Here is a 24119-nt window from a genome sequence, read left to right as displayed (position 1 = left end):
GAGGGAAAAAAAGAGTTAACGCGATCAATCCACTTTTTTTTTTAAATAATAAAAAAATGGGTTTTAAAAACCTTGTTGCGTTTCCCCACCCAAGGGGTTAAAAACCCAAAGTTCAGCTAGGACCACTCAGAAAAACTCCATTTTCATCCGGTTAAAAATCAGCAGTCATTTTTTTTTTTTAAATCATCACCATCAGCAACACATCAAAGTCACAGTCTCACCACCATCATAGTAGCAATAATATCAATAAGTAACTAGCAACAACGATCAAAAGGAAATCAGTCGGAAAGGCAGGAAAAAAAATATGGAAAAAAAATTGGAATAACTTACTGTCGCTGAAGATCAAAAAAATCTCACTGTAAAAAAACAAAAATAAAAATAGCCCAGATTAGAAAAACGGGAGGCGTCAAAAGGTCAAAGTCAGCAAATTCTCTCAATTTTTTTTTCTCTGTTCTTTCTCCCCCTTTCCGCGCTCTTGTTCCAGCCAGTTACTGCAGAACCAGGCAGGGAAGAGCTCCCGGCAGGAAATGATCCAAGCCCTTGGAATACCATTTGCACTCTAAAAATGCCTGCAAGAGACTTGCACTCACGAGAGGCTAAAAGGTTCCTCCTCCTCCTCCTCCTAACCCAGCTGCTGCAGGAAAAAAAAGGTGATTTTTTTCCAAAATTAGCACTTCTTTCAATCCAAACGGCTTGGCTGCAAGGCAATGCTGGGTAGCCACGAAGGCGCTCGTTTAGTACAAGCGGCTGGCTCTAAGACATTGGGGAGAGGGGGTGTGCGTGCGTTGGGGAGGGGGGGGATTATTTTAAAAAAACCACGAAGCTGAGCTCCAGTGAAGGAAGGGTTGGGGGTTTTCGCCTTGCTGCCCTGTGAAAGGAGAAGGGGACAGGATGAGTCAGGGTACCCTGGATACATTGCTCATTTCTCCCCAAGTTTCCCCCACCACACAGAAAGCCGTCTGCTTCCCAGGGGGGGACTTCCCTCCAAGTTCCCAGCTGCCTTGCTGGGCCGGTTAACATTCTGCCCAGGCTGCCCACCCACTTCCGCTGGTTGCCAAGGACCAAGCCCATCGTTGGAGGCACCTGTAAGCCCCACGGGGGGGCTGTTGAAGCGTGTACACAAACCTTCTGAAACAAAGATGCAGAGAATGGGACACCCATACACCCCCCCTCCCCCAGTGTTCTGGAAAATGGGGCAGCTGTCTGCAAGTTGTCGTTATGGCTTGCAAACCACTAAGGTGTTATAGTAGAATACTTCCCCAGGAATTTTTACATTACTGCATACCTATGGGACTCCACCTTTCCCTGTACGTTCCGCAGAGTGCTACGCTCAGGGTCTCAAAATCTCCTTGCAATCCCCAATCCCAGAGATGCCAGGCTGGCTGCAACTCGAGCAAGGGCCTTCTCGGTTGTGGCCCCACACTGGTGGAATGAGCTCCTTGAGGACATTAGGACCCTGCGGGATCTATTACAATTCTGCAGAGCCTGTAAGACAGCTTCTTCACTAAGCCTTCTTTTGGCTGTTAAATTCACTACTTCTGCCAGGACAACATTGCTTTGGTCACCACTGAGGAGCCCAGCCGTCAGACCTGACCTGTATTCGAAGGATACGGTGAAGATGACTTGCAGTAGCACCATCACTAATATAGCATTTTTAATGCTTTTGTAGTCATTTTTTAAAATCAGTTATAATGTTTTCGTTGCCAATGACTTGTTTGTTGCCCTGAGCTGCTTCAGTGGGGATACAAATGGAATCAAATAAATAACAACAATTATTTTAGCCTGGATCTGGAACAGCAAGTGTTCGTGATTTGCAAGACGGGCCCCAGAAGTGTAGGATTAGATCACCCCTCTGCTCACACACCCCCACCACCAAATTGCACCCAATGTTTAAAGGACAGGAACACCACGGCAACTAATCTTCCTGTCAAGGGATTGCTTCCCGGAGTCAACTAGAACACTAATCCTCTAGCTGTTCCAGAGTTTGACTGATGCTTCGCCCAGCGCTTAACGAGAAGGCAGGCAATCTCTAATTCCCTAGAATGGTCCCCTTCTCTCCCTCCGCTCCTGACCAAGCAATGTACCCCTATATAAAACAGTAAAGGTAGCCCCCTGTGCAAGCACCAGTCGTTTCTGACTCGAGGGTGACTTTTTTTACAGGGTGGTTTGCCGCCGCCTTCCCCAGGTGTTTACACTTTACCCCCAGCATGCTGGGGACTCGTTTTACCGCCCTTGGAAGAATGGAAGGCTGAGCCAACCTTGAGCTGGCTACCTGAACCCAGCTTCTGCCAGGATCAAACTCAGGTCGTGAGCAGAGCTTGGACTGCAGCTTTACCACTCTGTACCACACGGCTCCTTGTTTTTGATAGTTACATGAGACCTAATACATGGCAACCCTACTATTTATTTTGGATGTTGTTTTAATAGAACAAGAATTACTACCTTGACCTATGTTCTCTCTTTACCAGAAGTTGGCCCACGTCAGTGCCAATTACGTTCCCTACAGACAGATCCTCTCTGTAGTGCTCCATTCTAGGATGCTTGGTTCCAGTTCTTTGGAACAGGGTGCCACTGGGGATAGGAACTCCCTGTTTTTAGAACAACATACAAGCCTGCAATTTTTAAAAGGCCTTTTAAAAATTTCTGGCAGACCTTAATTAGGGTTTTATTAGTATGTGCACTTCCGAGCAGCCTCAAAGTTACCTGGGGCCAGCTGTGCAGAGGGAAAAGACAGCCCAGAAATACACAGTAGACCCAGAACTTTGAGCATGACTAGTTAAAGCCAAGCCTAATAGCACCAGAGTTCTGGCAACACATCGGGCAAGGTTAAAGCTTGCATGGATAACAGATGGGCTCTCCATCTTTTCTCAGCTACCGCCAACCAGGCTATTTTTCTGGGCTCCCAGATACAGTCGCGCCACTGGCGCTCTATTAAAGACAGCTACTGCTACAAGGTATCAAATATCCAAAGCCTTTAATCTTTCTATTTCCCTTCAGTGCCAAGGGTCATGCCTGGTCCTGTCAACAGGCAGGATCTGCCTCCCCCATCCCTCACCCTACCTTCTCTGGCGTCTCTCTGCCCTACGTGGGCACGGCCCATTCCCACAAACGCAACTCCACAACCCTGAGCCAAAACATGGTAAGATGCCGTAGCATACAGCTTTGCCCTCACGTGGACTTGCCGTTTTCCACCCAGCGCCGGAGAAGAACACAGGGCCCATCTCAAAATAGCAGTACTAATGAGATGAAGATGCTGCCTGGGCTCCAAGCCTCTCAACAATCATCACCCACCGCTGTGTGAAATATTCATAACCCCCAAAATAAGGATTCTCAGTTCCCTGACTCCGGACAGCTACTAAGCACCACGGAAGTGAAATGCAACAGGGAAGCTTACGTGGCCTCCTTGTCAAAAGACCCTACTGCTTTCTTTAGGGCCTACCCAACGTTTTCCCAAAGCTATGGCACTCTTGTTCTCAGCTCTACTTTTCTTTTAAAAAATACAACATTTGCACTCTGATGCTTCTCTCCCTCCCCCCCCCCTCGCTGTCAATCTAGGCCAAGGCTAGAGAGCAAATTCGGCTAGCAGAACTGCCATATGCTGCACAGAAAAGCCTCTAGATCAAGAACTCCTCCTCTGGGTAAATGACTTATAAACTGCTGAAATGTGTATACCAGGGGTGGGCAAACTTGCTTAATGTAAGAGCCACATAGAATAAACATCAGATGTTTGAGAGCCACAAAACATGAACATCAGATGTTTGAGAGTCGCAAGACAGGGGGAGAGAGAGAGAGAGGAAAGAAGGAAGGAAATAAATGGAGGGGGCGTGGAAAGAAAGCAACTTTAACTTTAAATGTATTCTCCAAGCCCCCAACTAGCTTGGCTTGGAAAAGCAATTTAAAGAGAGAAATTCCTTCTCCAAGCTGGCCAACAGGGCGGTGGTTGCTTCAAGAGCCACACAATGTGTGTGAAAGAGCCACATGTGGCTCCCAAGCCACAGTTTGGCCACCCCTGGCGTATACGGTTAAAGCTGCAACCAATACTAAAAGTGATGCAATGCTTAAGAGCCAAGAGACCACGCTGCTAATCAGGAAGGCCTCCAGCATCTCCCACTAAGCAGTTTTGAGCCATTCGGCCTCTGCGACAGGACGCAATTCTGGCCTACTTTACAGAGTACTGTTGCATAAAGCGTGGAAACCCACTCCAGAGCACTCTGATGTTTCTCTCCCTTCGCTGTCAATCAAGGCCGAGGCTAGAGAGCAATTGCTGCGTGACTTTCCGGTGTCAACTGCAAAAGCAGCGACGCATGCTTGGTTTGCACGCCAGAGGACCGTGGCCCTTGCGGAGACTGCCTGGCGTGCAAAACCCAAGCATGCGTCGCTGCTTTTGCACGGGTTGATATCTGAGTCACACACCTTTGCAACATCTCACAAACCTATGCAAAATCCCACCGTCTGCGGCATCGATATGATACATCGATGGGGAATCAGGTCACCCAACTCCCCCCTTTCCCCCCTGGAAAATAACCTTCCCGACGAAGAGAAGGAGCATTTTAAATTAAACCGCTAATCCGGATTAGATGAAACCGGGACTGCGAAAAAGCATCGAAACGGCCGCGCTAGAGAGTGTTTTTTTTAAAACCCCTTCTCCTAAACCCAGAAGCCTCACGTGTTGCGGCGCTCAGACGACTCTATCTTCCTTTCCCAGGAGAGCGCGGCAGAAGGACATTATTCAGGCCGCCTCGGTCTCATTCTCCCTCCCCCGCCGGTATTATAGCCTCTCCCGCAGGGAACGCGAAACAATTGGCTCGGAACGGACCATATGTGCTACGCGGGGGGGAGCGGGGAAGGGGAAAGGTTCGAGAAAGCCGACCAGGGCAATACCAACCTGGTGAGGGAAGGGAGGGGGGGACAGAAAGGGAGATACCATTATTATCCCCAAAGCGGGAAACGCAAGAAGCGCCGCCATTGTTCCCCTCACTACCTCAACGAACTCACCGGGAGGCCCCCAGCTCCGGTACCGCGACCCTTTCCTTACTACTAATTTTTTTTTCTTTAAAAAAATTTCCCTTTCACGGCTACGCTCTCCTCTTCCACGCTCCGGACTCTTCACAAAATGGCGTCCCCACCGCCCTCTACCTCTGCGCCGCGCAGCCCAGAGTTGGCTGTAGCCCGCCCCTTTTTGAAGACACGCCCCTTCGGTGGGAGGAGATTTAATCCCACTAGCGGCCACTGAATGGATAGATCCGGCAGCCAGTCAATCTTTCAACCAATCGGCGCCCGTTCAGGCTGGAACGGTGAGGTCGAAGACGAAGAGGAGGAACTGGAGAAAGAGAGGCGGAGTTAAAACTGGGATCCGGCGGCAGAGGCGGGGAGATGGAAGGCGGGACTCGAAGGCGGATAGGTCACTGAGAGTGTCGTTCAGATCGGGATGAAATAAATGGTGAAAGCTGTGATTTGATGACGTAACCTGTCAGTTAAACCACCAGCTCATACCCTTCCACGTTTTGTGTTATTCTTTAAGGTGCTTCTGGCTCTTTTCGGCTGCTACAGACAGATTAACACGGCTACCCATCTTCGTCTGTCAGTTAATCTATCTTCTTTCATAGATTCATGGCTATTTTGCCTTTCCCCCGCATTCCCTCACAACATTTCCCCGCCCACATCCTACTTGCCCTTTTCTGAATGGCTGAAAATGGTGTCAGTCAACCGTCCTTGGCCTCTTATAGGCTATTTATCAGCAGAGAACCAATACCAAGGGTTTTTTTTAAAAAAAAAAACAGGCGTGTGATGTCCCTTAAGGGAACGTCCCTATTTTCTAGGGAGGCGGGAAAGAAAAAACCAATGACGCCAGACAGTTTAGCATCCTCATTGGACAAATCTCTGCCTTTACATAAATTCCAAGACAATAATTAGGTCCATAAAAAGACCTGGGAGGAGAAAGGCTAAACCCGGCTCGGCCAATCACCTGCCTCACTTGGATTTGATCAGACAGACGGGAAAATGGCCATATATTTATCTGAACTAGATAATCCGCAACATCTGAGGGTTTTTATGCTGGCTAGGATGAATGCATTTTCCTCCAATGTTCTCTATGGGAGATTTCTTCAAGTCCCCTTTGTCTATGCAGGCCAAGCTCGCCAGATTCATAGGAACATAAGAGAAGCCATGTTGGATCAGGCCAATGGCCCATCCAGTCCAACACTCTGTGTCACATAAGAACATAAGAGAAGCCATGTTGAATCAGGCCAATGGCCCATCCAGTCCAACACTCTGTGTCACACAGTGGCCAATATATGTATGTGTGTGTGTATATACACACACACACATATACATACATACACACACACACATATGTATATATACTGTGGCTAATAGCCACTGATGGACCTCTGCTGCATATTTTTATCCAATCCCATCTTAAAGCTGGCTATGCTTGTAGCTGCCACCACCTCCTGTGGCAGTGAATTCCACATGTTATATGATAATTTATAAAATATTCCATCCAGCATATTTTATTGAACTGCCAACTGTATTCTAATCTCCGGAAGGTTCTGTTAGATAGTATTTCCTTACCATCCTACATTCAAGAAAATAAGATTGGTTGCTGTTTCCTATTAAATGACAACATAATTGATATCACAAAAACTGTTGCCAAATTCTTGGCTGAAATTGTTCAAAATTATTCTAAGCAGGTTTTATTGTGATCTTAGTTTAGCCTTTTATGCTTTGAACAGACACATCTGATTGTTTGGTTGACAAGTCTCTATATATCTCTTTTTGTTATGCCCATAAAGGTGTGATTGGATACTTGCAACGTAACCTTATCCGCGTTCTGATTGGTGTGTTTAAAAATGACCATCTTTATTCATTTAATTTTCCCTCTCTGTCTGTTCCCTTTTAATTATTTGTTATTGTATTTGGAGTTTCTTCAAAAAAAAAAAAAATCTACCCTGGAAAGCCAACAAACGGCAAAAAAAACCAAAACCCAAGTCCAAAAATCAGAACACAATTTATTAAGACAGGTCAATCCTAGATTTTGTTCACTAGAAGATTTTGTTGCCAACCTCCAAGGAGCACCTGGAGATCTCCCACTATTTCAAGTGATCTCCAGGCCACCAAGATCAGCTCCCCTGGAGAAAATATAAATTCAACAGATTCCGATGTGTAAATATGGAACAATACAATCAACACCGGAAATATATTTCTTATCACACCAAAGTGTGTACAAACATATATTTTAGTGACAAAGACTTAACATTTAAACTATACAGTAATGCTTCCAGAATAGCTGCTAGTTACAAAACACAATCACTAAAGAAGTCTAACAGTGAAAAGTCCACACAACTCCATATATGGGGCAAAGCCCGCTGCCTGTACATGTCTCTATAGGCTTCCCAATCCCCAGGTCCCAGAGGGGGATCCCCCGGTTTCACAGGCTTCCCCCCTCCCCCAGCCAGCTGGTCAGCGGGGGAAGCCCCGCCCCCAGAGCCATCATACACCTCCATGAACGATTCCCATAGGGAATGATGGGGAATTGAACTGCGGGTATCAGGGGCTCTGGGGGGGCTGTTTTTTGAGATAGAGGCACCAAATTTTCAGTATAGCATCTAGTGCCTCTCCCCAAAATACCTACCAAGTTTCAAAAAGATTGGACCAGGGGGTCCAATTCTATGAGCCCCAAAAGAAGGTGCCCCTATCCTTCATTGTTTCCTATGGAAGGAATGCATTTAAAAATTTGTGCAGTCCCTTTAGATGTGATGGCCAGAACTTCCTTGAAGTTCAATTATGCTTGTCACACCCTTGCTCTTGGCTCTGCCCCCAATGTCTCCTGGCTCCACCCCCAAAGTCTCCTGGCTCCACCCCCAAAGTCCCCAGATATTTCTTAAATTGGACTTGGCAACCCTATGTCTCTATATCCTGTTGCAGGGCTTTTTTTGTAGAAAAAGCCCAGCAGGAACTCATCTGCATATTTGGCCATGCCCCCTGACATCACCATTGTTTCATACAGGGCTTTTTTCTACAAAAAAGAGGATGCCAAGCCAGGCAGAACTGAATTCCTGTGCGTTCCTGCTCAAAAAAACCCATCCTGTCGTCTTCTGTGTTGCTACCAAGAAATAAAAAAAAAATCCACAAAATTCGTCAGCCTGATCTCTCCACAACAGAATACTTTTTTTGCTCTGCACCTGGCCAAGATATGCATTGATCCAAAAGCAAAAGTATTTCTCTGTGGCTCTGTGGAATGATGGTTGTGGAGAGATCAGGCTGACGAAGGGACAAGAAACGAAACTGTAATTTGACCTATGAACATATGAAGCTGCCTTATACTGAATCAGACCCTTGGTCCATCAAAGTCAGTCTTGTCTTCTCAGACTGGCAGCGGCTCTCCAGGGTCTCAAGATGAGGTTTTTCACACCTATTTGCCTGGACCCTTTTTTGGAGATGCCAGGGATTGAACCGTGGACCTTCTGCTTCCCAAGCAGATGCTCTACCACTGAGCCACCGTCCCTCCCCTAGGAGTACGGTCCCTTTTCTCTCTCCACTGGAATTTTTTTGATTCCTTGGTAGCAGCACAGAAGACGACAGGATACAGAGACGTGTACAGAAAGCGGGGCTTTGCCCCATAACATGGAGTTGTGCAGACTTTTTCCACTGTTTTTTTTTTTGCCCCAAATATGGAGTTGTATGGATTTTTTCACTGTTAGACTTCTTCAGTGATTGCGTTTTGTAACTAGCAGCTATTCTGGAAGCATTACTGAATGTTTAAAATATATGTTTGCACACACTTTGGTGTGATAATAAGTATATCCCCTGAAGAAAATGGAGGGCAGAATCTATGGCATTGCAATCGGCTGAAGCCCCTCCCCATCCAAAACCCTGCCCTCGCCTAAATCCAAAGGTATTTCTCATCCCAGAGTTGTCATTCCAACGGGATGTTATTTCTTTTCTTTTCTAAGTTTTAAAAGAGAGGGGGGAAAGGAGAAGGTGATGTTGAGCACTGGCCAGCCTGCTTCAGGTGACGCTGGCTTCAAGTTACACCCAGCTGTTTGGGGCAAGAGACAATAATAACAAACCCCAACAATTATCTCAGGTTGTTTCCTTAAAGCAGCAATTCCAATCCCTTTTTTTTGGGAAAAGCACACAGGGAACAGCAGGCCAAGGCATTCCCCTGATGCTGCCTCCTGGCATGGCTATTTAGAGAGGAGAAGGATGGAGCATAATGGCAGGGTCCCAGTTAATTACTCTCAGCATTCCACAACTAAGGAAACATCTGGCCTTCAGTCTCCAATTCTGACATCTTTATTTCCTTCACAACGTTTCCCCCTGAAATTAGGGTTGCCAAGTCCAATCTGGGGACTTTGGGGGTGGAGCCAGGAGACATTGGGGGTGGAGTCATGAGCAAGCTTGGAACAAGTAGAATTGAACTCCGAAGCGAGTTCTGGCCATCACATTGAAAGGGACTGCACACCTTTTCAACGCCTTCCCTCCCTTAGAAATAATGAAGGATAGGGGCACCTTCTTTGGGGGCTCATAGAATTGGCCCCCCTAGTCCAATCCTTTTGAAATTTGGAGGGTGTTTTGAGGAAAGGCATCAGAAGCTATGCCGCAAATTTCGTACCTCTGCCTCAAAGAACATCCCCCCCAGAGCCCCAGATACCCGCGGATCAATTCCCCATTATTCCCTATGAATAATTCTCCATAGGGAATAATAGAGTGCCCAGTAGACATTTCCCTCCTCCCCCACTTTCTAAAGCAGGGGGAAGGCCTCCAAACCGGGGGATCCCCCCCCCTCTCTCTCACACACTTACTGGGTCTGGTTCCTCCACAACTTTTCTTGCTCTGAAAACGAAAGCAAAAGAAACAGAGGGTCTGTGCTCTGACGAAACTGCTGCTGACCCTTCCCCATGAAGTGCTTCCTGTTTCCTGCTTCCTGCTCAACTTTAAAGGCACACATTTTAAAAACGGACCTGTTTGCAGGTTTCTAAACTTGCTGGAGCTCTAGAGGTACATGGTGATTGTGGGGACGGGGCTTCCTCCCACTGGCCAGCTGGCTGGGGCAGGGGGAAGCCTGTAAAACCAGGGGATCCCCCGCTGGGACCTGGGGATTGGGAAGCCTACCTGAAATTAAACCCAAACAAATGGTAACTATATAGATCCGGGCAGGGCTTTTTTTATATATAAAAAGGTCCAGCAGAAACTCATTTGCATATTAGGCCACACCCCCTGACACAAAGCCAGCTTGCTAAAAAAAAGCCCTGGATCCAGGTCAGGGCTAGATTAACAATTAGGCCAAGTAGGCACTGGCCTATGGGCCCCCATTCCTTTAGGGAGGGCCAGCTTGGTGTAGTGGCTAAGTGTGCGGGTTTGATTCCCCACTTCTCCACTTGCAGCTGCTGGAATGGCCTTGGGTCAGCAGTAGCTCTGGCAGAGGTTGTCCTTGAAAGGGCAGTTGCTGTGAGAGCCCTCTCCAGCCCCACCCACCTCACAGGGTGTCTGTTGTGGGGGAGGAAGGGAAAGGAGATTGTGAGCCGCTCTGAGACTCTTCGGAGTGGAGGGCGGGATATAAATCCAATATCTTCATCTACCACACGGGGAGTCTGTTGTGGGGGAGGAAGGTAAAGGAGATTGTGAGCCGCTCTGAGACTCTTCGGAGTGGAGGGCAGGATATAAATCCAATATCTTCATCTACCTCACAGGGTGTCTGTTGTGGGGGAGGAAGGTAAAGGAGATTGTGAGCCGCTCTGAGACTCTTTTGAAACTTGGGGGGTACTTTGGGGAGAGGCACTAGATACTATATTGAAAATTTGGTGCCTCTACCTCAAAAAACACCCCCCCCAAGCCCCAGATACCCACAAATCAATTTTCCATTACACCCTATGGGAATTGGTCTCCATAGGGAATAATGGAGTGCTCAGCAGGCATTTCCGTCCCCCCTCTTGCTTTCAGGGTCATGGCTTCCAAACTGGGGAATCCCTTACTCCCACCTAGGGATTGGCAACTCTACTCTCTACCTATATGTAAAGGTAAAGGTGTGCAAGCACCAGTCGTTTCCGACTCTGGGGTGACGTTGCTTTCACAACGTTTTCACGGCAGACTTTTTACAGGGAGGTTTTGCCATTGCCTTCCCCTGTCTTTGACACTTTCCCCCCAGCAAGGTGGGGACTCATTTGACCGACCTCGGAAGGATGGAAGGCTGAGTCAACCTCGAGCCGGCTACCTGAACCAGCTTCCACTGGGATCGAACTCAGGTTGTGATTAGAGGGCTCTGCCTGCAGTACTGCAGCTTTACCACTCTGTGCCACGGGGCTCCTAAAGGTAAAAGTAGTCCCCTGTAGAAGTACCAGTCATTTCCGACTCTGGGGTGACGTCGCATCATGACGTTTTCACAGCAGACTTTTTACAGGGAGGTTTTGCCATTGCCTTCCCCTGTCTTTGACACTTTCCCCCCAGCAAGCTGGGGACTCATTTTACCGACCTCGGAAGGATGGAAGGCTGAGTCAACCTTGAGCCGGCTACCTGAACCAGCTTCCGCTGGCATCGAACTCAGGTCGTGAGCAGAGGGCTCTGACTGCAGTATTGCAGCTTTACCACTCTGCACCACGGGGCTCTTCTACCTATATGTAGGGACTGGTAGTTTCCACTTCATTGTACCTGAAGATGTATGCATGCACACAAAAGCTTATACCTTGAATAAAATTTTGTTGGCCCTAAAGGTGTCCCTGGACTCAAGCTTTGTTCTGCTGCTTCAGACCAACATGGCTGCATGCCTGGGAATTTAATTGTAGAAGCTTACACCCGGTATTAAACCGTGTTGGTCTTAAAGGTGTCACTGGATCCACACTGTGTCCTCTTGGCATCAGTCAGACTTCAACTTTCCCTATGAAGAAAGGTTGAAACGCTTGGGGCTCTTTAGCTTGGAGAAACGTCGACTGCGGGGTGACATGATAGAGGTTTACAAGATAATGCATGGGATGGAGAAAGTAGAGAAAGAAGCACTTTTCTCCCTCATGGGCATTCGATGAAATTGCTGAGCAGTCAGGTTAAAACGGATAAAAGGAAGTACTTCTTCACCCAAAGGGTGATTAACATGTGGAATCCACTGCCACAGGAGGTGGTGGCGGCTACAAGCATGGCCACATTCAAGAGGGGTTTAGATAAAAATATGGAGCACAGGTCCATCAGTGGCTATTAGCCACAGTGTGTGTGTGTGTGTGTGTGTGTGTGTGTATATATATATATATATATATATATATATATAATTTTTTTTGGCCACTGTGTGACACAGAGTGTTGGACTGGATGGGCCACTGGCCTGATTCAACATGGCTTCTCTTATGTTCTTATGTTCAATAGTACATACCCTTCCATGGTAGCAATTGTAATGCAAGCTTGCCTAGGAATGGAGGAGGTGGGAAGAGTGGCTTTCATAGAAACTAGCAAGCTGGTGCCAGTTCAACAGCAGTGGATTGACCTGCAAGTAAGCTTGTCAGTTGCGAGGGTTGCCAACCTCCAGGTGGCAGCTGGAGATCTCATACGAACATGAGAAGAGCCCTGCTGGATCAGGCTGCTTTGGAGGGTGACATCTGCCCCACCACAGAGCCAGTTTGGTGTAGTGGTTAAGTGCATGGACTCTAATCTGGGAGAACCAGGTTTGATTCCCACCTCCTCCACTTGCACCTGCTAGCATGATCTTGGGTCAGCCATTGTGCTGGCAGAGTTTGTCCTTGAAAGGGCAGCTGCTGTGAGAGCCCTCTCAGCCCCACCCACCTCACAGGGTGTCTGTTGTGGGGGAGGAAGGGAAAGGAGATTGTGAGCCGCTCTGAGACTCTTTGGAGTGGAGGGTGGGGTATAAATCCAATATCTTCATCTACCTCACAGGGTGTCTGTTGTGGGGGGGGGAAGGTAAAGGAGATTGTGAGCTGCTCTGAGACTCTTCGGAGTGGAGGGTGGGATATAAATCCAATATCATCATCATCATCACAGTAATGCCTGTCTCCAAGCCCTCCCCTCTGCATGCTCCATCCCCAAATCTCCATGAGTTTCCCAAGCTGACTTTGGCAAGCCCAGTAGAAACCAATTGAGCTCAGTGGCTTTAGGATGCAATACATCTTGTTCTGCTAAAGATCGGACAGAATGGCAGTGCTGTCCTATATTGGCTTCAGCAGGGCTTTTTTTGAGCAGGAATGCACAGGAACGCAGTTCCGGCTAGCTTGGTATCGGGGTGTGTGACCTACTATGCAAATGAGTTCCTGCTGGGCTTTTTGTACACAAAAAGTCCTACGTGAAGCAAAGCTGATGTCAGGAAGGAAAGGAGAGAAAGCTCCCCTGTGCAAGCACCCGTCGTTTCCGACTCTGGGGTGTCGTTGCAGCAGACTTTTTACGGGGTGGTTTGCCATTGCCTTCCCCAGTCATCTACGCTTTCCCCCCAGCAAGCTGGGTCCTCATTTGACCAACCTCAGAAGGATGGAAGGCTGAGTCAACCTCGAGCCGGCTACCTGAAAACCCAGCTTCCGCCGGGGATCGAACTCAGGTCGTGAGCAGAGCTTAGGACTGCAGCTTTAACACTCTGCGCCACGGGGCTCTTCTGCTGATGCCAAGGGGTGTGGCCTAATATTCAAATGAGTTCCTGCTGGACTTTTTCCGCACAAAAAGCCCTGGGCTTCTGTCAGAAGGCAATGCCGTTTTGTACAGTGAGGCTTGCTCCTAAGTAAGGGAGCATTCGGTTGCAGCTTTACTGTGGATTAGTGCTCACTCCCTCAGACAGCTCATCTTTCACACCAAGGCTGATCAGGAGTGTGAAATAGAGGCAGAGATTGTTGGGGTTGCATCTGAAACATCTGGACAATTTGTGAGTAGGGTGTCAGTATCAAAGAGTTACAGGTGAAATACAGGGGGGAGGATGGATTTCTGGGTAAATTTAGGGCAGGGCTACAAAATGGAGGGTTGAGAGCCAGTTTGGTGTAGTGGTTAAGTGCGTGGACTCTTATTTGGGAGAACCGGATTTGATTTCCCACTCCTCCATTTGCAATTGCTGGAATGGTCTTGGGTCAGCCATAACTCTTGCAGGAATTGTCCTTGAAAGGGCAGCTGCTGTGAGAGCTCTCTCAGCCCCACTTACCTCACAGCGTGTCGGTTATAAGGGAGGAAGGTAAAGGAGATTTTAAGCTGCTCTGAGACTCTGATTCAGAGAGAAGGGTGGGGTATAAATCTATAGTCTTCTCTTCTTCCTCCTCCAAAGTGATGCTCAAGGACCCCATTTTCCAAAACTCTGCTGAAGTCCACCATTCCCAGCACTCATCCAAGACAATATCCCGGACCCAGGTGAGAAAAAGAACATAATAACATAAGAGAAGTCATGTTGGAACAGGCCAATGGCCCATCCAGTCCAACACTCTGTGTCACAAAGTGGCCAATATATGTGTGTATGTGTGTGTCTGATGCTGTATGGGAGTCTTCACAGTCCCAAGACCGGATAGATGGTAGGTAGATAGATAGATAGATAGATAGATAGATAGATAGATAGATAGATAGATAGATAGATAGATAGATAGATAGATAGATAGATAGATAGATAGATAGATAATCCATCTTGCTCATGCAAGGAACTTTCTGTAAGATCACCTGAAGAAGCCACAAAATGACTTAACTTGCAAGTTGAGGCCATTTCAACAGCAGTGGATTTACTTGTGAGTAAGCAAGTCAGCCTGTCAGTTGTGGACTTAGGGTTGCCAACCTCCAGGTGGTGGCTGGAGATCTCATAAGAACGTAAGGAGAGGAGAAGGAAGAGATTGGATTTATACCCTTCCCTTCCCTCGGAGTCTCAGAGTGGCTTACAAACTCCTTCCCTTCCTCTCCCCACAACAGACACCCTGTGAGGTAGGCGGGGCTGAGAGAGCTCTGCCAGAACTGCTCCTGAGAGAACAGCTCTGAGAGGACTGTGACTGACCCACGGTCACCCAGCAGCTGCATGTGGAGGCTTGGGGAATCAAACCCACTTCTCCAGACTAGAGTCTGCCCCTCATAACCACTACAGCACACTGGTTGTCAGCTAGATCAGACCAATGGTCCATCTAGTCCAGCATTCTGTCTCACGCAATGGCCAACCAGTTCCTCTGGAGGGCCAACAGCAGGGCATAGAGACCGAGGCCTTCCTTTGATGTTGCCTCCTGGCTCTGGGATTCAGAGATGCAGTGCCTCTAAATGTGGAGAACATCTCTGAGAAGATCAGAAAAGAGCTGCTGGATCAGACCAGCACCCTGTCTCACACAGTGGCCAACCAGTGCCTCTGGAGGACCAACAACAGGGCATAGAGACCAAGGCCTTGCTTTGACGTTGCCTCCTGGCTCTGGGATTCAGAGGTTCCCCTCAGTCACCATGGCGAGTAGCCATGGATAGACTTTATCTCCATGAATCAATCTGGTCCCCTTTTAAAGCTGTTTATTCCATCCCCCACTGTTAGAACTTATCCCCAAGCGATGAAGATCAGGTCACCTAGAGAAAATGGCTGCTTTGGAAGGTGGAATCTCTGGCATTATACCCATTGAAATCCCTCCCCCCCCCCATGTCTCCTCAGGCTGCACCCCCCCAGATCTCCAGGTACTTCTCAATCTTAACTGTGGCTGCCTGGTCCTGGCCTGAAAATTATTGCATTCTGGTGGGTCACGGTAAGGTTCCAAACTGTGGGTTCAGAAATTCCTGGAGACTGACAAATGGAGCTTTGAAAGGGACCTCAGCAGGAGATAATGCCACAGAGTCCCCCTTCCAAAACAGCCATTTTCCTCCGGAGGAGCTGTTCTCCATCATATGCAGACGATCAATTATAATTCCAAGTGATCTCCAGGCCTCATCTGGAGGTTAAGTAACAGGAAAAAGGGGTGAACACAGTAAATGGGATAGGCAATAGAAGTTAAACAACTACTGTGACAGTAAACAAAGAATATAATAACCAATTAAAAAGACTCTCATATATTTTAATGCTCAACATTGTAAAATTTACAAACCTCATATCATAATAAATATTCATTCATATGTTTCATATTATAAATTAGGCATACTTCATATTCCAATAGAGGTCCAATATTAACATTTCCATATTGCAAAAAAGTCATGTTTCGTATTGTAAATCAGGCACGCTTCATGTTGTTAAAGAAGTCCAATGTTAACATATCCATATTGCAAAAAAGGTCAATAAGGATATGTTAATATTGGAATTCTTTAACAACATGAAGCGTGCCTGACTTACAATACGAAACATGACTTTTTTGCAATATGGAAAGGTTAATATTGGACCTCTATTGGAATATGAAGTATGCCTAATTTATAATATGAAATATATGAATGAATATTTATTATGATATGAAGTTTGTAAATTTTAAAATGCGGAGCATTAAAATATATGAGAGTCTTTTTAATTGGTTATTATATTCTTTGTTTACCATCACAGTAGTTGTTTAAGTTCTATTGCCTATCCCACCTGGAGGTTGGCAACCAGGGTATGACCCCCCCACGCTTGCTGTAGGATGCCCATTCTAAAAAAAACAAGCCGAAGCGCCAACGGTCTCCCATTCCACCTCCGAGAGAGCACAGTGTGCCAATCTTCCCTAGTCGACTGGTCAAGTCAACTTCCTGTACGTCTGAACTCCTTTTTACAAGAAGTTTGATACTCGCTGTATATTATTGTTTCACCATTATTGTTATAAATATAGCACGGTTAATTGGTCACTATAATCTATTGGTTGTTTTTTTTTTATATTGTCCTGTGGTGACCTCTCTCTATTTTTTCCCACCTGGAGGTTGGCAACCGGGTATGACCCCACACTTGCTGTAGGATGCCTATTCTTAAAAACCAAGCTGAAGCACCAATGGTCTCCCATTCCACCTCCGAGAGAGCACAGTGTGCAAACTTCCCTAGAAGCATTCTCCTGGGCCAACAGGAAAGAAGAGAAAGCAATATCTGTTCCCTCAGCTATTCCCACACACAAAAACACGAACCTTGAACTTTTAGCTATTTTACTAACAATAGTCTCTTTTACTCACACACCCTCTCACTCAGAGGCATTCAGGTGAGACTGAAAAAGTGTCCCATTTATGTCTCCAGTAATTTCCCTCTCTGGGTTCAATGGTAAACTGAAAAGTCCCAGATTCTCCAGCCTTTCCTCATAAGGAAAGGGGCAGATGCACTGTTGACTTTTTCCCAGCTCTGCAATATTGGTTTTGACAGATGGTGACTACGGTTGCCAATCCCCAGGTGGGGGCAGGGGATCTCTCAGTTTGGAAGCCCTCCCCCTGCTTCAGGGTGATCAGAAAGCGGGGGGGGGGGGAAATATCTGCTGGGCACTCCATTATTCCCTATGGAGACAGATTCCCAGAGGGTGTAATGGAAAACTGATCTGCTGGTATCTGGGGCTCTAGGGGGGGCTGTTGTTTTTTAGGTAAAGGCATCAAATTTGCAGAATAGCATCCAATGCCTCTCTTCAAAACACCCTCCAAGTTTCAAAAAGATTGGACTTGGGAGTCCAATTCTATGAGCCTTGAAAGAACGTGCCCCTGTCCTTTATTTCCAATGGAGGGAAGGCTTTTAAAAAGGTGTGCAGTCCCTTTAAATGTGACCGCCAGAACTTCCTTTGGAGTTCAACTATGCTTGCCACAACCTGGCTCCACCCCCAAAGTCTCCTGGCTCCTCCTCCAAAGTCTCCTGGCTCCACCACAAAGTTTCCTGGCTCCAGCCCCAAAATCTCCTGGCTCCACTCCAAAGTCCCCAGATATTTCTCGAATTGGACCTGGCAACCCTAACGGTGGCTGGAGCCAAGCATGAGATTCTAAATCAGGCCACACCACAGCTTTTGAGGCTGCATCATACATGCAGGAATGGTCAGAGCTGGTCCAGCAGGAGCATCTGTTTCACAAAGCTCAAAGTTGAGTGGAGAGGATTAATCATGCACACCCAGAGTCAATAGGTAATTTCTTGTGACTCAAGGTGGTCATGCGCCCCTTCCGTGGCTGTCTGTGGAGGGAGATTCCGCTCTTCCAACCGGTATGAGCTTCCTGTCTTCTGACCCTTGAACCGAAAGAGACCTTTGAGGTCATCCCGGATGTCTTTGAGGAGCAGGCCATAAAGAAGGGGATCAAAGATGTTGCTCAAAGTGGCCAGACACAAAGTTATGTTTGTGTAGTTGAAGATGGAGCTCTCAAACGGGCATATCTCTCCGTCTGTCAGCCTCAGTTCCCAGAAGAACTTGTAATAAGAAGTCACTTGGTAAGGAACGCAGGTGAAGAAAAAGGAGGCGACGATGAGGGAGATGAAAACATAGATCTGCTTTTTGGCTCGCTTCTCCAGAGACTCCACCTTTCGGAGCTCAAATAGAACCCTGAAGTAGAAGAAGCCCATGAGGACGCAAGGGAGAAAGAAGGAGAGGCTCATGGTGGCCAGCTTGAAGTGCGCGTAGAGCGTTTCCACATGGGTGCCGTCCAGACAGCTCTTATGCCAAACTTCTGACTGATCGGTCTCCAGGAGGACGCCAACGACACATAAAACAGCCACCACAAGCCAAGTGGTGACGCTCAACGCGATGGTGCTCGCCATGCTCTGCAGCCTATGGAAACTGAGAGGGTGGATAAGACCGAAGTACCGTTCCATGGCGATGAGGCACAAGAAGGCGTTCTTGGCATAGAAGTTGGTGCGGAAGGCCAGCCGGACGGCCAGGCATGCCGCCACGCCCAGGTCCCACACGTGATCATTGCAACTGAAGTAGATCCAGAAGGGGAGCGTCGAGATCTGCAAGAGGTTGGCCAAGGTCAGGTTCAGGATGTAGACGGAGAGGACGACGGATCTCTTCATCTGGGAGATTAAGGCCCAGAAGGCCAGGCAGTTCAGGGGCAGCCCGGCAGCGATCACTAGGCAGTAAGCAGGGGTTTTGAAATATTTGGTGGTGTTGTAAGCCAAGGGACAGGAAAGGTTGTTGAGAGTCATGGCGGGGACGAGGTTTTAGAAGTGGGGATGAGGTCTTAGAAGCGAGGATGAGGTCTTAGAAGTGGGGATGAGGTCTTAGAAGCGGGGATAAGGTCTTAGAAGCGGGGATGAGGTCTTTGAAGCGGGGATGAGGTCTTAGAAGCGGGGATGAAGTCTTAGAAGCTTCCCCGCAATGTCCTCTTCTTCGTCTTCACTTTCCACATCTTATTGCCATCGCAAAGAGGGCAGAGGTTATTCGGAATGGCTGGACTTTGAACGTGTCTGTGGCAAGTGAAGGGGAAAATAGGACGTGCTCAGGAGACAGTAAATCCCTTGATTCTACTTCCCTCATTTAGCAGAGATGGCTCACCCCTTCTAATCGAAATCGGCTTTTCATTTTTTTTTAAAAGGGTCTTGTCTAGACCTGAAGGGAAACAATAGCAGAATGGATGAAGCAAGTGTCAGAGTTTGAGTACGCTGTATGTATTTTCCCCTACCTACCTACCTACACAAAACTCAGCACAATAATGAGCATTGTTGAAATAGGGAAGGAGTGTGGTTTTCAAATAAATTTTTCCAGTGTGGCTTTTACAGAGGTTTCCTCTATAGGGGTGTGAAAAGAGAGAGGCGAAGAGAAGGGTTAAAGTAGCAGACTTGGAGTAGGCGGACCTGGATTCAAATCCTCCACTCAGAGCCAAACTAGTTTGGGAAGGTAGGGTTGCCAAGTCCTTCTGCTGCTGCGGCGGGGGACTTGTTCTTCACACGTGCAAGGCACGGGGGGGGGGGGGGGGGCACGATGACGTCACCCGGAAGTGATGTCATCACAATGGGGACATTGCTCGGGAACGCTCTAGGTCTTGCACTAAAGACTCTGTGGTACTTTAGAGTTGTTGGCTTGAGTCCGAGAACATATGAACATATGAAGCTGTCTTATACTGAATCAGACCCTCAGTCCATGAAAGTCAGTATTGTCTACTCAGACTGGAAGTGGCTCTCCAGGGTCTCAGGCTGAGGGTTTTTCACACCTACTTGCCCGGACCCTTTTTAGTTGGAGATGCCGGGGATTGAACCTGAGACCTTCTGCTTACCAAGCAGATGCTCTACCACTGAGCCACCGTCCCTCCCACATATGAAACTGCCTTCTACTGAATCAGACCCTGGGTCCATCAAAGTCTACTCAGACTGGCAGCAGCTCTCCAGGGTCTCAAGCTGAGGTTTTCCATACCTATGTGCCTGGACCCTTTTTAGTCGGAGATGCTGGGCATTGAACCTGGGACCGTCTGCTTACCATGCAGATGCTCTACCACCGAGCCACTGTCCCTACTCAGACTGGCAGCAGCTCTCCAGGGTCTCAAGCTGCGGTTTTTCACACCTACTTGCCTGGACCCTTTTTAGTTGGAGATGCCAGGGATTGAACCTGGGACCTTCTGCTTACCAAGCAGATGCTCTACCACTGAGCCACCATCCCTCCTGTTGCAATGGCATCACTTCTGGGTGATGTCATTGTGCCGACAGGGCTCTTCAGAGGTGGGGATTCCCCTGGAGGTCTGCTCCTTCAATGCCAGTGGGTTGGGGCCCTCCTGGGCAGGGGACCCCCCACCCTTGGCGGGAGCTTGGCAGCCCTATGGGGAGGGGAGGGGGCCTCAGCATGGTACAATACCATAAAGTCCACGCTTCAAAGGAGCCATTTTCTCCAGGGGAGCTGATCTCTGCCAGCTGGAGTTCAGTTGTAAAAGCGGGAGATCTCCAGGCACCACCTGGAGGCTGGCAACCCTACTCTGGAGAAAATGCTGCCCTCCCCTGGCTCCACCCCCACGTCCCCAGGAATTTTCCCACCTGGAGCTGGCAACACAGAGCTCTGATTCCAAACAGGATCCCCTTGGGTTTTTTTAAACAGGCATTCCCTGTAGCTGCCTTGCGCCCGAACTGCATGTTTCTTCCATTTAAAAACAAAAAAGCCAACATCTTTTGCAAAGGCAGCCCCTGGGATTGCTTATGAAGAAAGAGAAAAGCACGGGGTAACCGGAAAATTTCCTCCACAACCATTTTCTCACTGGAAAATACCTTCGAGTTGCTTTCACTTCTGTATTCATAGAATCCTAGAGTTGGAAGGGACCTGCAGGGTCATCTAGTCCAACCCCCTGCAGGACGCAGGAAACTCACAAGCGCCTCCCCCTAAATTCACAGGATCTTCATTGCTGTCAGGTGGCCATCTAGCCTCTGTTGAAACACCTCCAAGGAAGGAGAGCCCACCACCTCCCGAGAAAGCCTGTTCCACTGAAAAATCGCTCTAATGGTCAGGAGAGCCAGTTTGGTGTAGTAGTTAAGTGTGCGGACTCTTATCTGGGAGAACTGGGTTTGATTCCCCACTCCTCCACTTGCACCTGCTGAGATGGCCTTGGGTCAGCCATAGCTCTGGCAGAGGTTGTCCTTGAAAGGGCAGCTGCTGTGAGAGCCCTCTCCAGCCCCACCCACCTCACAGGGTGTCTGTTGTGGGGGAGGGAGGGAAAGGAGATTGTGAGCTGCTCTGAGACTCTTCGGAGTGGAGAGAGGGATATAAATCCAATATCATTATCAAGTTCTTCCTCATGTTGAGCCGGAAACTCTTGATTTAATTTCAACCCATTGGTTCTGGTCCTACCTTCCAGGGCCACAGAAAACAATTCCACATATGATAGCGCTTCAAGTACTTGAAGATGGTGATCCTATCACCTCTCTCATCCTATCTGAAGACCAAGTCCTATGAGGAAAGGTTGAAGGAGCTGGGCTAAACATGCCCAGCTCCTTCAACCTTTCCTCATAGGACTTGGTCTTCAGACCCCTCACCATCTTTGTCACCCTCTTCTGGACTCAGTTCAGCTTGTCTATATCCTTCTTAAAATGTGGTGCCCAAAACTGAACACAATACTCCAGGTGAGGTCTTCCCAGAGTAAAGTAAAGCGATACCATCGCATCACATGATCTGGACGCTAGACTTCTGTTGATACAGCCCAAAACTGCATTTGCCTCTTCTTTCTACTCCCCCACCCCACAAAAAGAGTAAAGGCCAGGGGTCGTTTTGTAGAAAAACAGGTGGTGGAGCTCATTAGCATAACTCATTAGCATATGCCACCCACCCACCAGTCCAAAGCAACCTGATGCAAGAAAGGAGAGCTCCAGGCGAGCAAGGCCTGCTTGGGCTGGCTAGAGATCCAGCCAGCCCAAGCAGGTCTCGCTCGCCTGGGGCTCTCCTTGGCCGCCCCCACCCCAGTCAAAAGGCCAGCAAGCCACCCACTGCCCAAAATCAGATAAGAAGTGGTGAAAGGGTGGAGTCGGCTTCTCCAGGGGTTAATGAGGGCTGCTGGGGGCGTGGCAAAGCTCCTAGTGGCTGGCTGGCTGCCCGCTCTCCTAATCCAGGGATTGTTATGCAGCTGCACCTACTATTCCATGGACAAGGGAGGTGGGAAGGAGGAGGTGGAACCCTCAGAAAGGTGCAGGAGGTGTGCTCCTGTGAGCTCCTGCTGAATTTAAGGCCTGGTAAAGGCACTTTGTCCATGGGGTCGCAAAGAGTCGGAATCGACTGTGCGACTGAACAGCAACAAATGAAAAAAGGCAGTTAACAGATGGGGGGTTTTTTCCCCCCCTAGAGGAGAAAATAACTGGGGAGGAAAAGGTTACTATCCTTCTCATGCAATCCTGGAGGGCACACTTGCAAAAGCAAGTTAAAAATAAGCCCAGATGAAACTAATACCCCGCTGAGTTCACCTTTGTGGTTAAATGAGCAGGGGCTGTTCTGCCTCTGGCTCTGAGCTCCCTGGAGGAAGGATGTGGTCAAACAGTAATGCTAAAAATCATCACGTCTGCATGCACCACCTCAGAATGCAGGGATCCTCCTCGGCTCTGCTCTGAAGACGTCTCTGCAGCACAGAAGACCGTCTTCCCTGCCTTAGATTGCACCAGGGACGCCAGACAGACCAGGGGCGCCCAAATGGCTTTGCATGATATTTCACTGCAGTTGATATTTGCATGGGATGATAGTACTTTGCGTGCACGTCGAGGTTTGGAGCTCATCCATGATGCTGATGAGCACGGGCTTCCAGTTGGTCCAGGGAAAGACGCTTTACTCGTGCTCAAAGATGCCCTGTTCTCTGAATCTTGACCAGGGGTGGCCAAACTGCAGCTTGGGAGCCACGTGTGGCTCTTCCACACATATTGTGCGACTCTTGAAGTCCCCCCCACCCCGTTTGCCAGCTTGGAGAAGACGACTCCACTACTTCATCCTCACAACAAGCCTGGGAGATGGGCTAGGCTGAGAGAGTATGACTGCCCCGAGCTGACCCATTTGGGCGCCCCTGGTCTGTCTGGTGTTTCTGGGGCAATCTAAGGCAGGAAAGATGGTCTTCCTTGCTGCAGAGACGTCTTCAGAGCAGAGCCGAGGAGGATCCCTGCATTCTGCATTCCTGAGGAGGATCCCTGCATTCTGAGGTGGTGCATGTGGGCATGATGATTTTTAGCATTACTGTTTGACCACAGGATGCAGAACAGACATTCATATGAACATATGAAGCTGCCGTATACTGAATCAGACCTTTGGTCCATCAAAGTCAGTATTGTCTTCTCAGACTGGCAGCGGCTCTCCAGGGTCTCAAGCTGAGGTTTTTCACACCTATTTGCCTGGACCCTTTTTTGGAGATGCCGGGGATTGAACCTGGGACCTTCTGCTTCCCAAGCAGATGCTCTACCACTGAGCCACAGCCCCATTCATGGCTCTCCAGGGTCTCAAGCTGAGGTTTTTCACACCTATTTGCCTGGACCCTTTTTTGGAGATGCCAGGGATTGAACCTGGGACCTTCTGCTTCCCAAGCAGATGCTCTACCACTGAGCCACCGTCCCATCCCCTAAAACTGGGTCTTTCAGATTCTATTCCAAGGGTGGCCACGTTTGATTACTGTAAGAGCTACAAGGAAGGAACGAAGGAAGGCAAATAGATGAAAGTGGAGGAGAGGTGGTAAGAAAGCAACTTTAACTTTAAATGCCTTCTCGAAACCATTGGCTGGTTTGGCTTGGAGAAGTGATTTCAAGAGAGAATTGCCTTCTCCAAGCCAGCTGATGGGGTGTCGGGGGGGGGGGGGGGGCTTTGAGAGCCACAATATATGTGTGAAAGAGCCAAATTGTGGCTCTGGAGCTGCAGTTTG

The 24119-nt window shown here is 48.3% G+C and overlaps 1 protein-coding gene and 1 long non-coding RNA gene across 3 annotated transcripts; both read right to left on the bottom strand.

The window, feature by feature from the left end:
* Positions 1–46: 46 nt before the first annotated feature.
* Positions 47–5299, bottom strand: LOC132582936 (uncharacterized). 2 transcript variants are annotated; one of them, XR_009556213.1, is made up of 2 exons: positions 4996–5299; positions 47–868 (listed from the first exon to the last, which is right to left on the bottom strand). It is a non-coding gene; the product is annotated as an uncharacterized LOC132582936 (long non-coding RNA). The 2 variants fall into 2 exon arrangements; XR_009556212.1 differs by having other exon boundaries at positions 47–356.
* A 12647-nt stretch (positions 5300–17946) lies between these two features.
* On the bottom strand, positions 17947–18966 carry LOC132583066 (ovarian cancer G-protein coupled receptor 1-like). Its single transcript, XM_060254732.1, has one exon. It carries the CDS (start codon positions 18964–18966, stop codon positions 17947–17949), a length of 1020 nt encoding a protein of 339 aa, XP_060110715.1.
* Positions 18967–24119: the final 5153 nt, after the last annotated feature.

This window comes from Heteronotia binoei, chromosome 15 (assembly GCF_032191835.1).
Source record: "Heteronotia binoei isolate CCM8104 ecotype False Entrance Well chromosome 15, APGP_CSIRO_Hbin_v1, whole genome shotgun sequence".
NCBI classification, from domain to species: Eukaryota; Metazoa; Chordata; class Lepidosauria; order Squamata; family Gekkonidae; genus Heteronotia; species Heteronotia binoei.
Note: the sequence above shows the minus strand (reverse complement) of the source record. Positions and strands in the feature narration are given on the sequence as shown.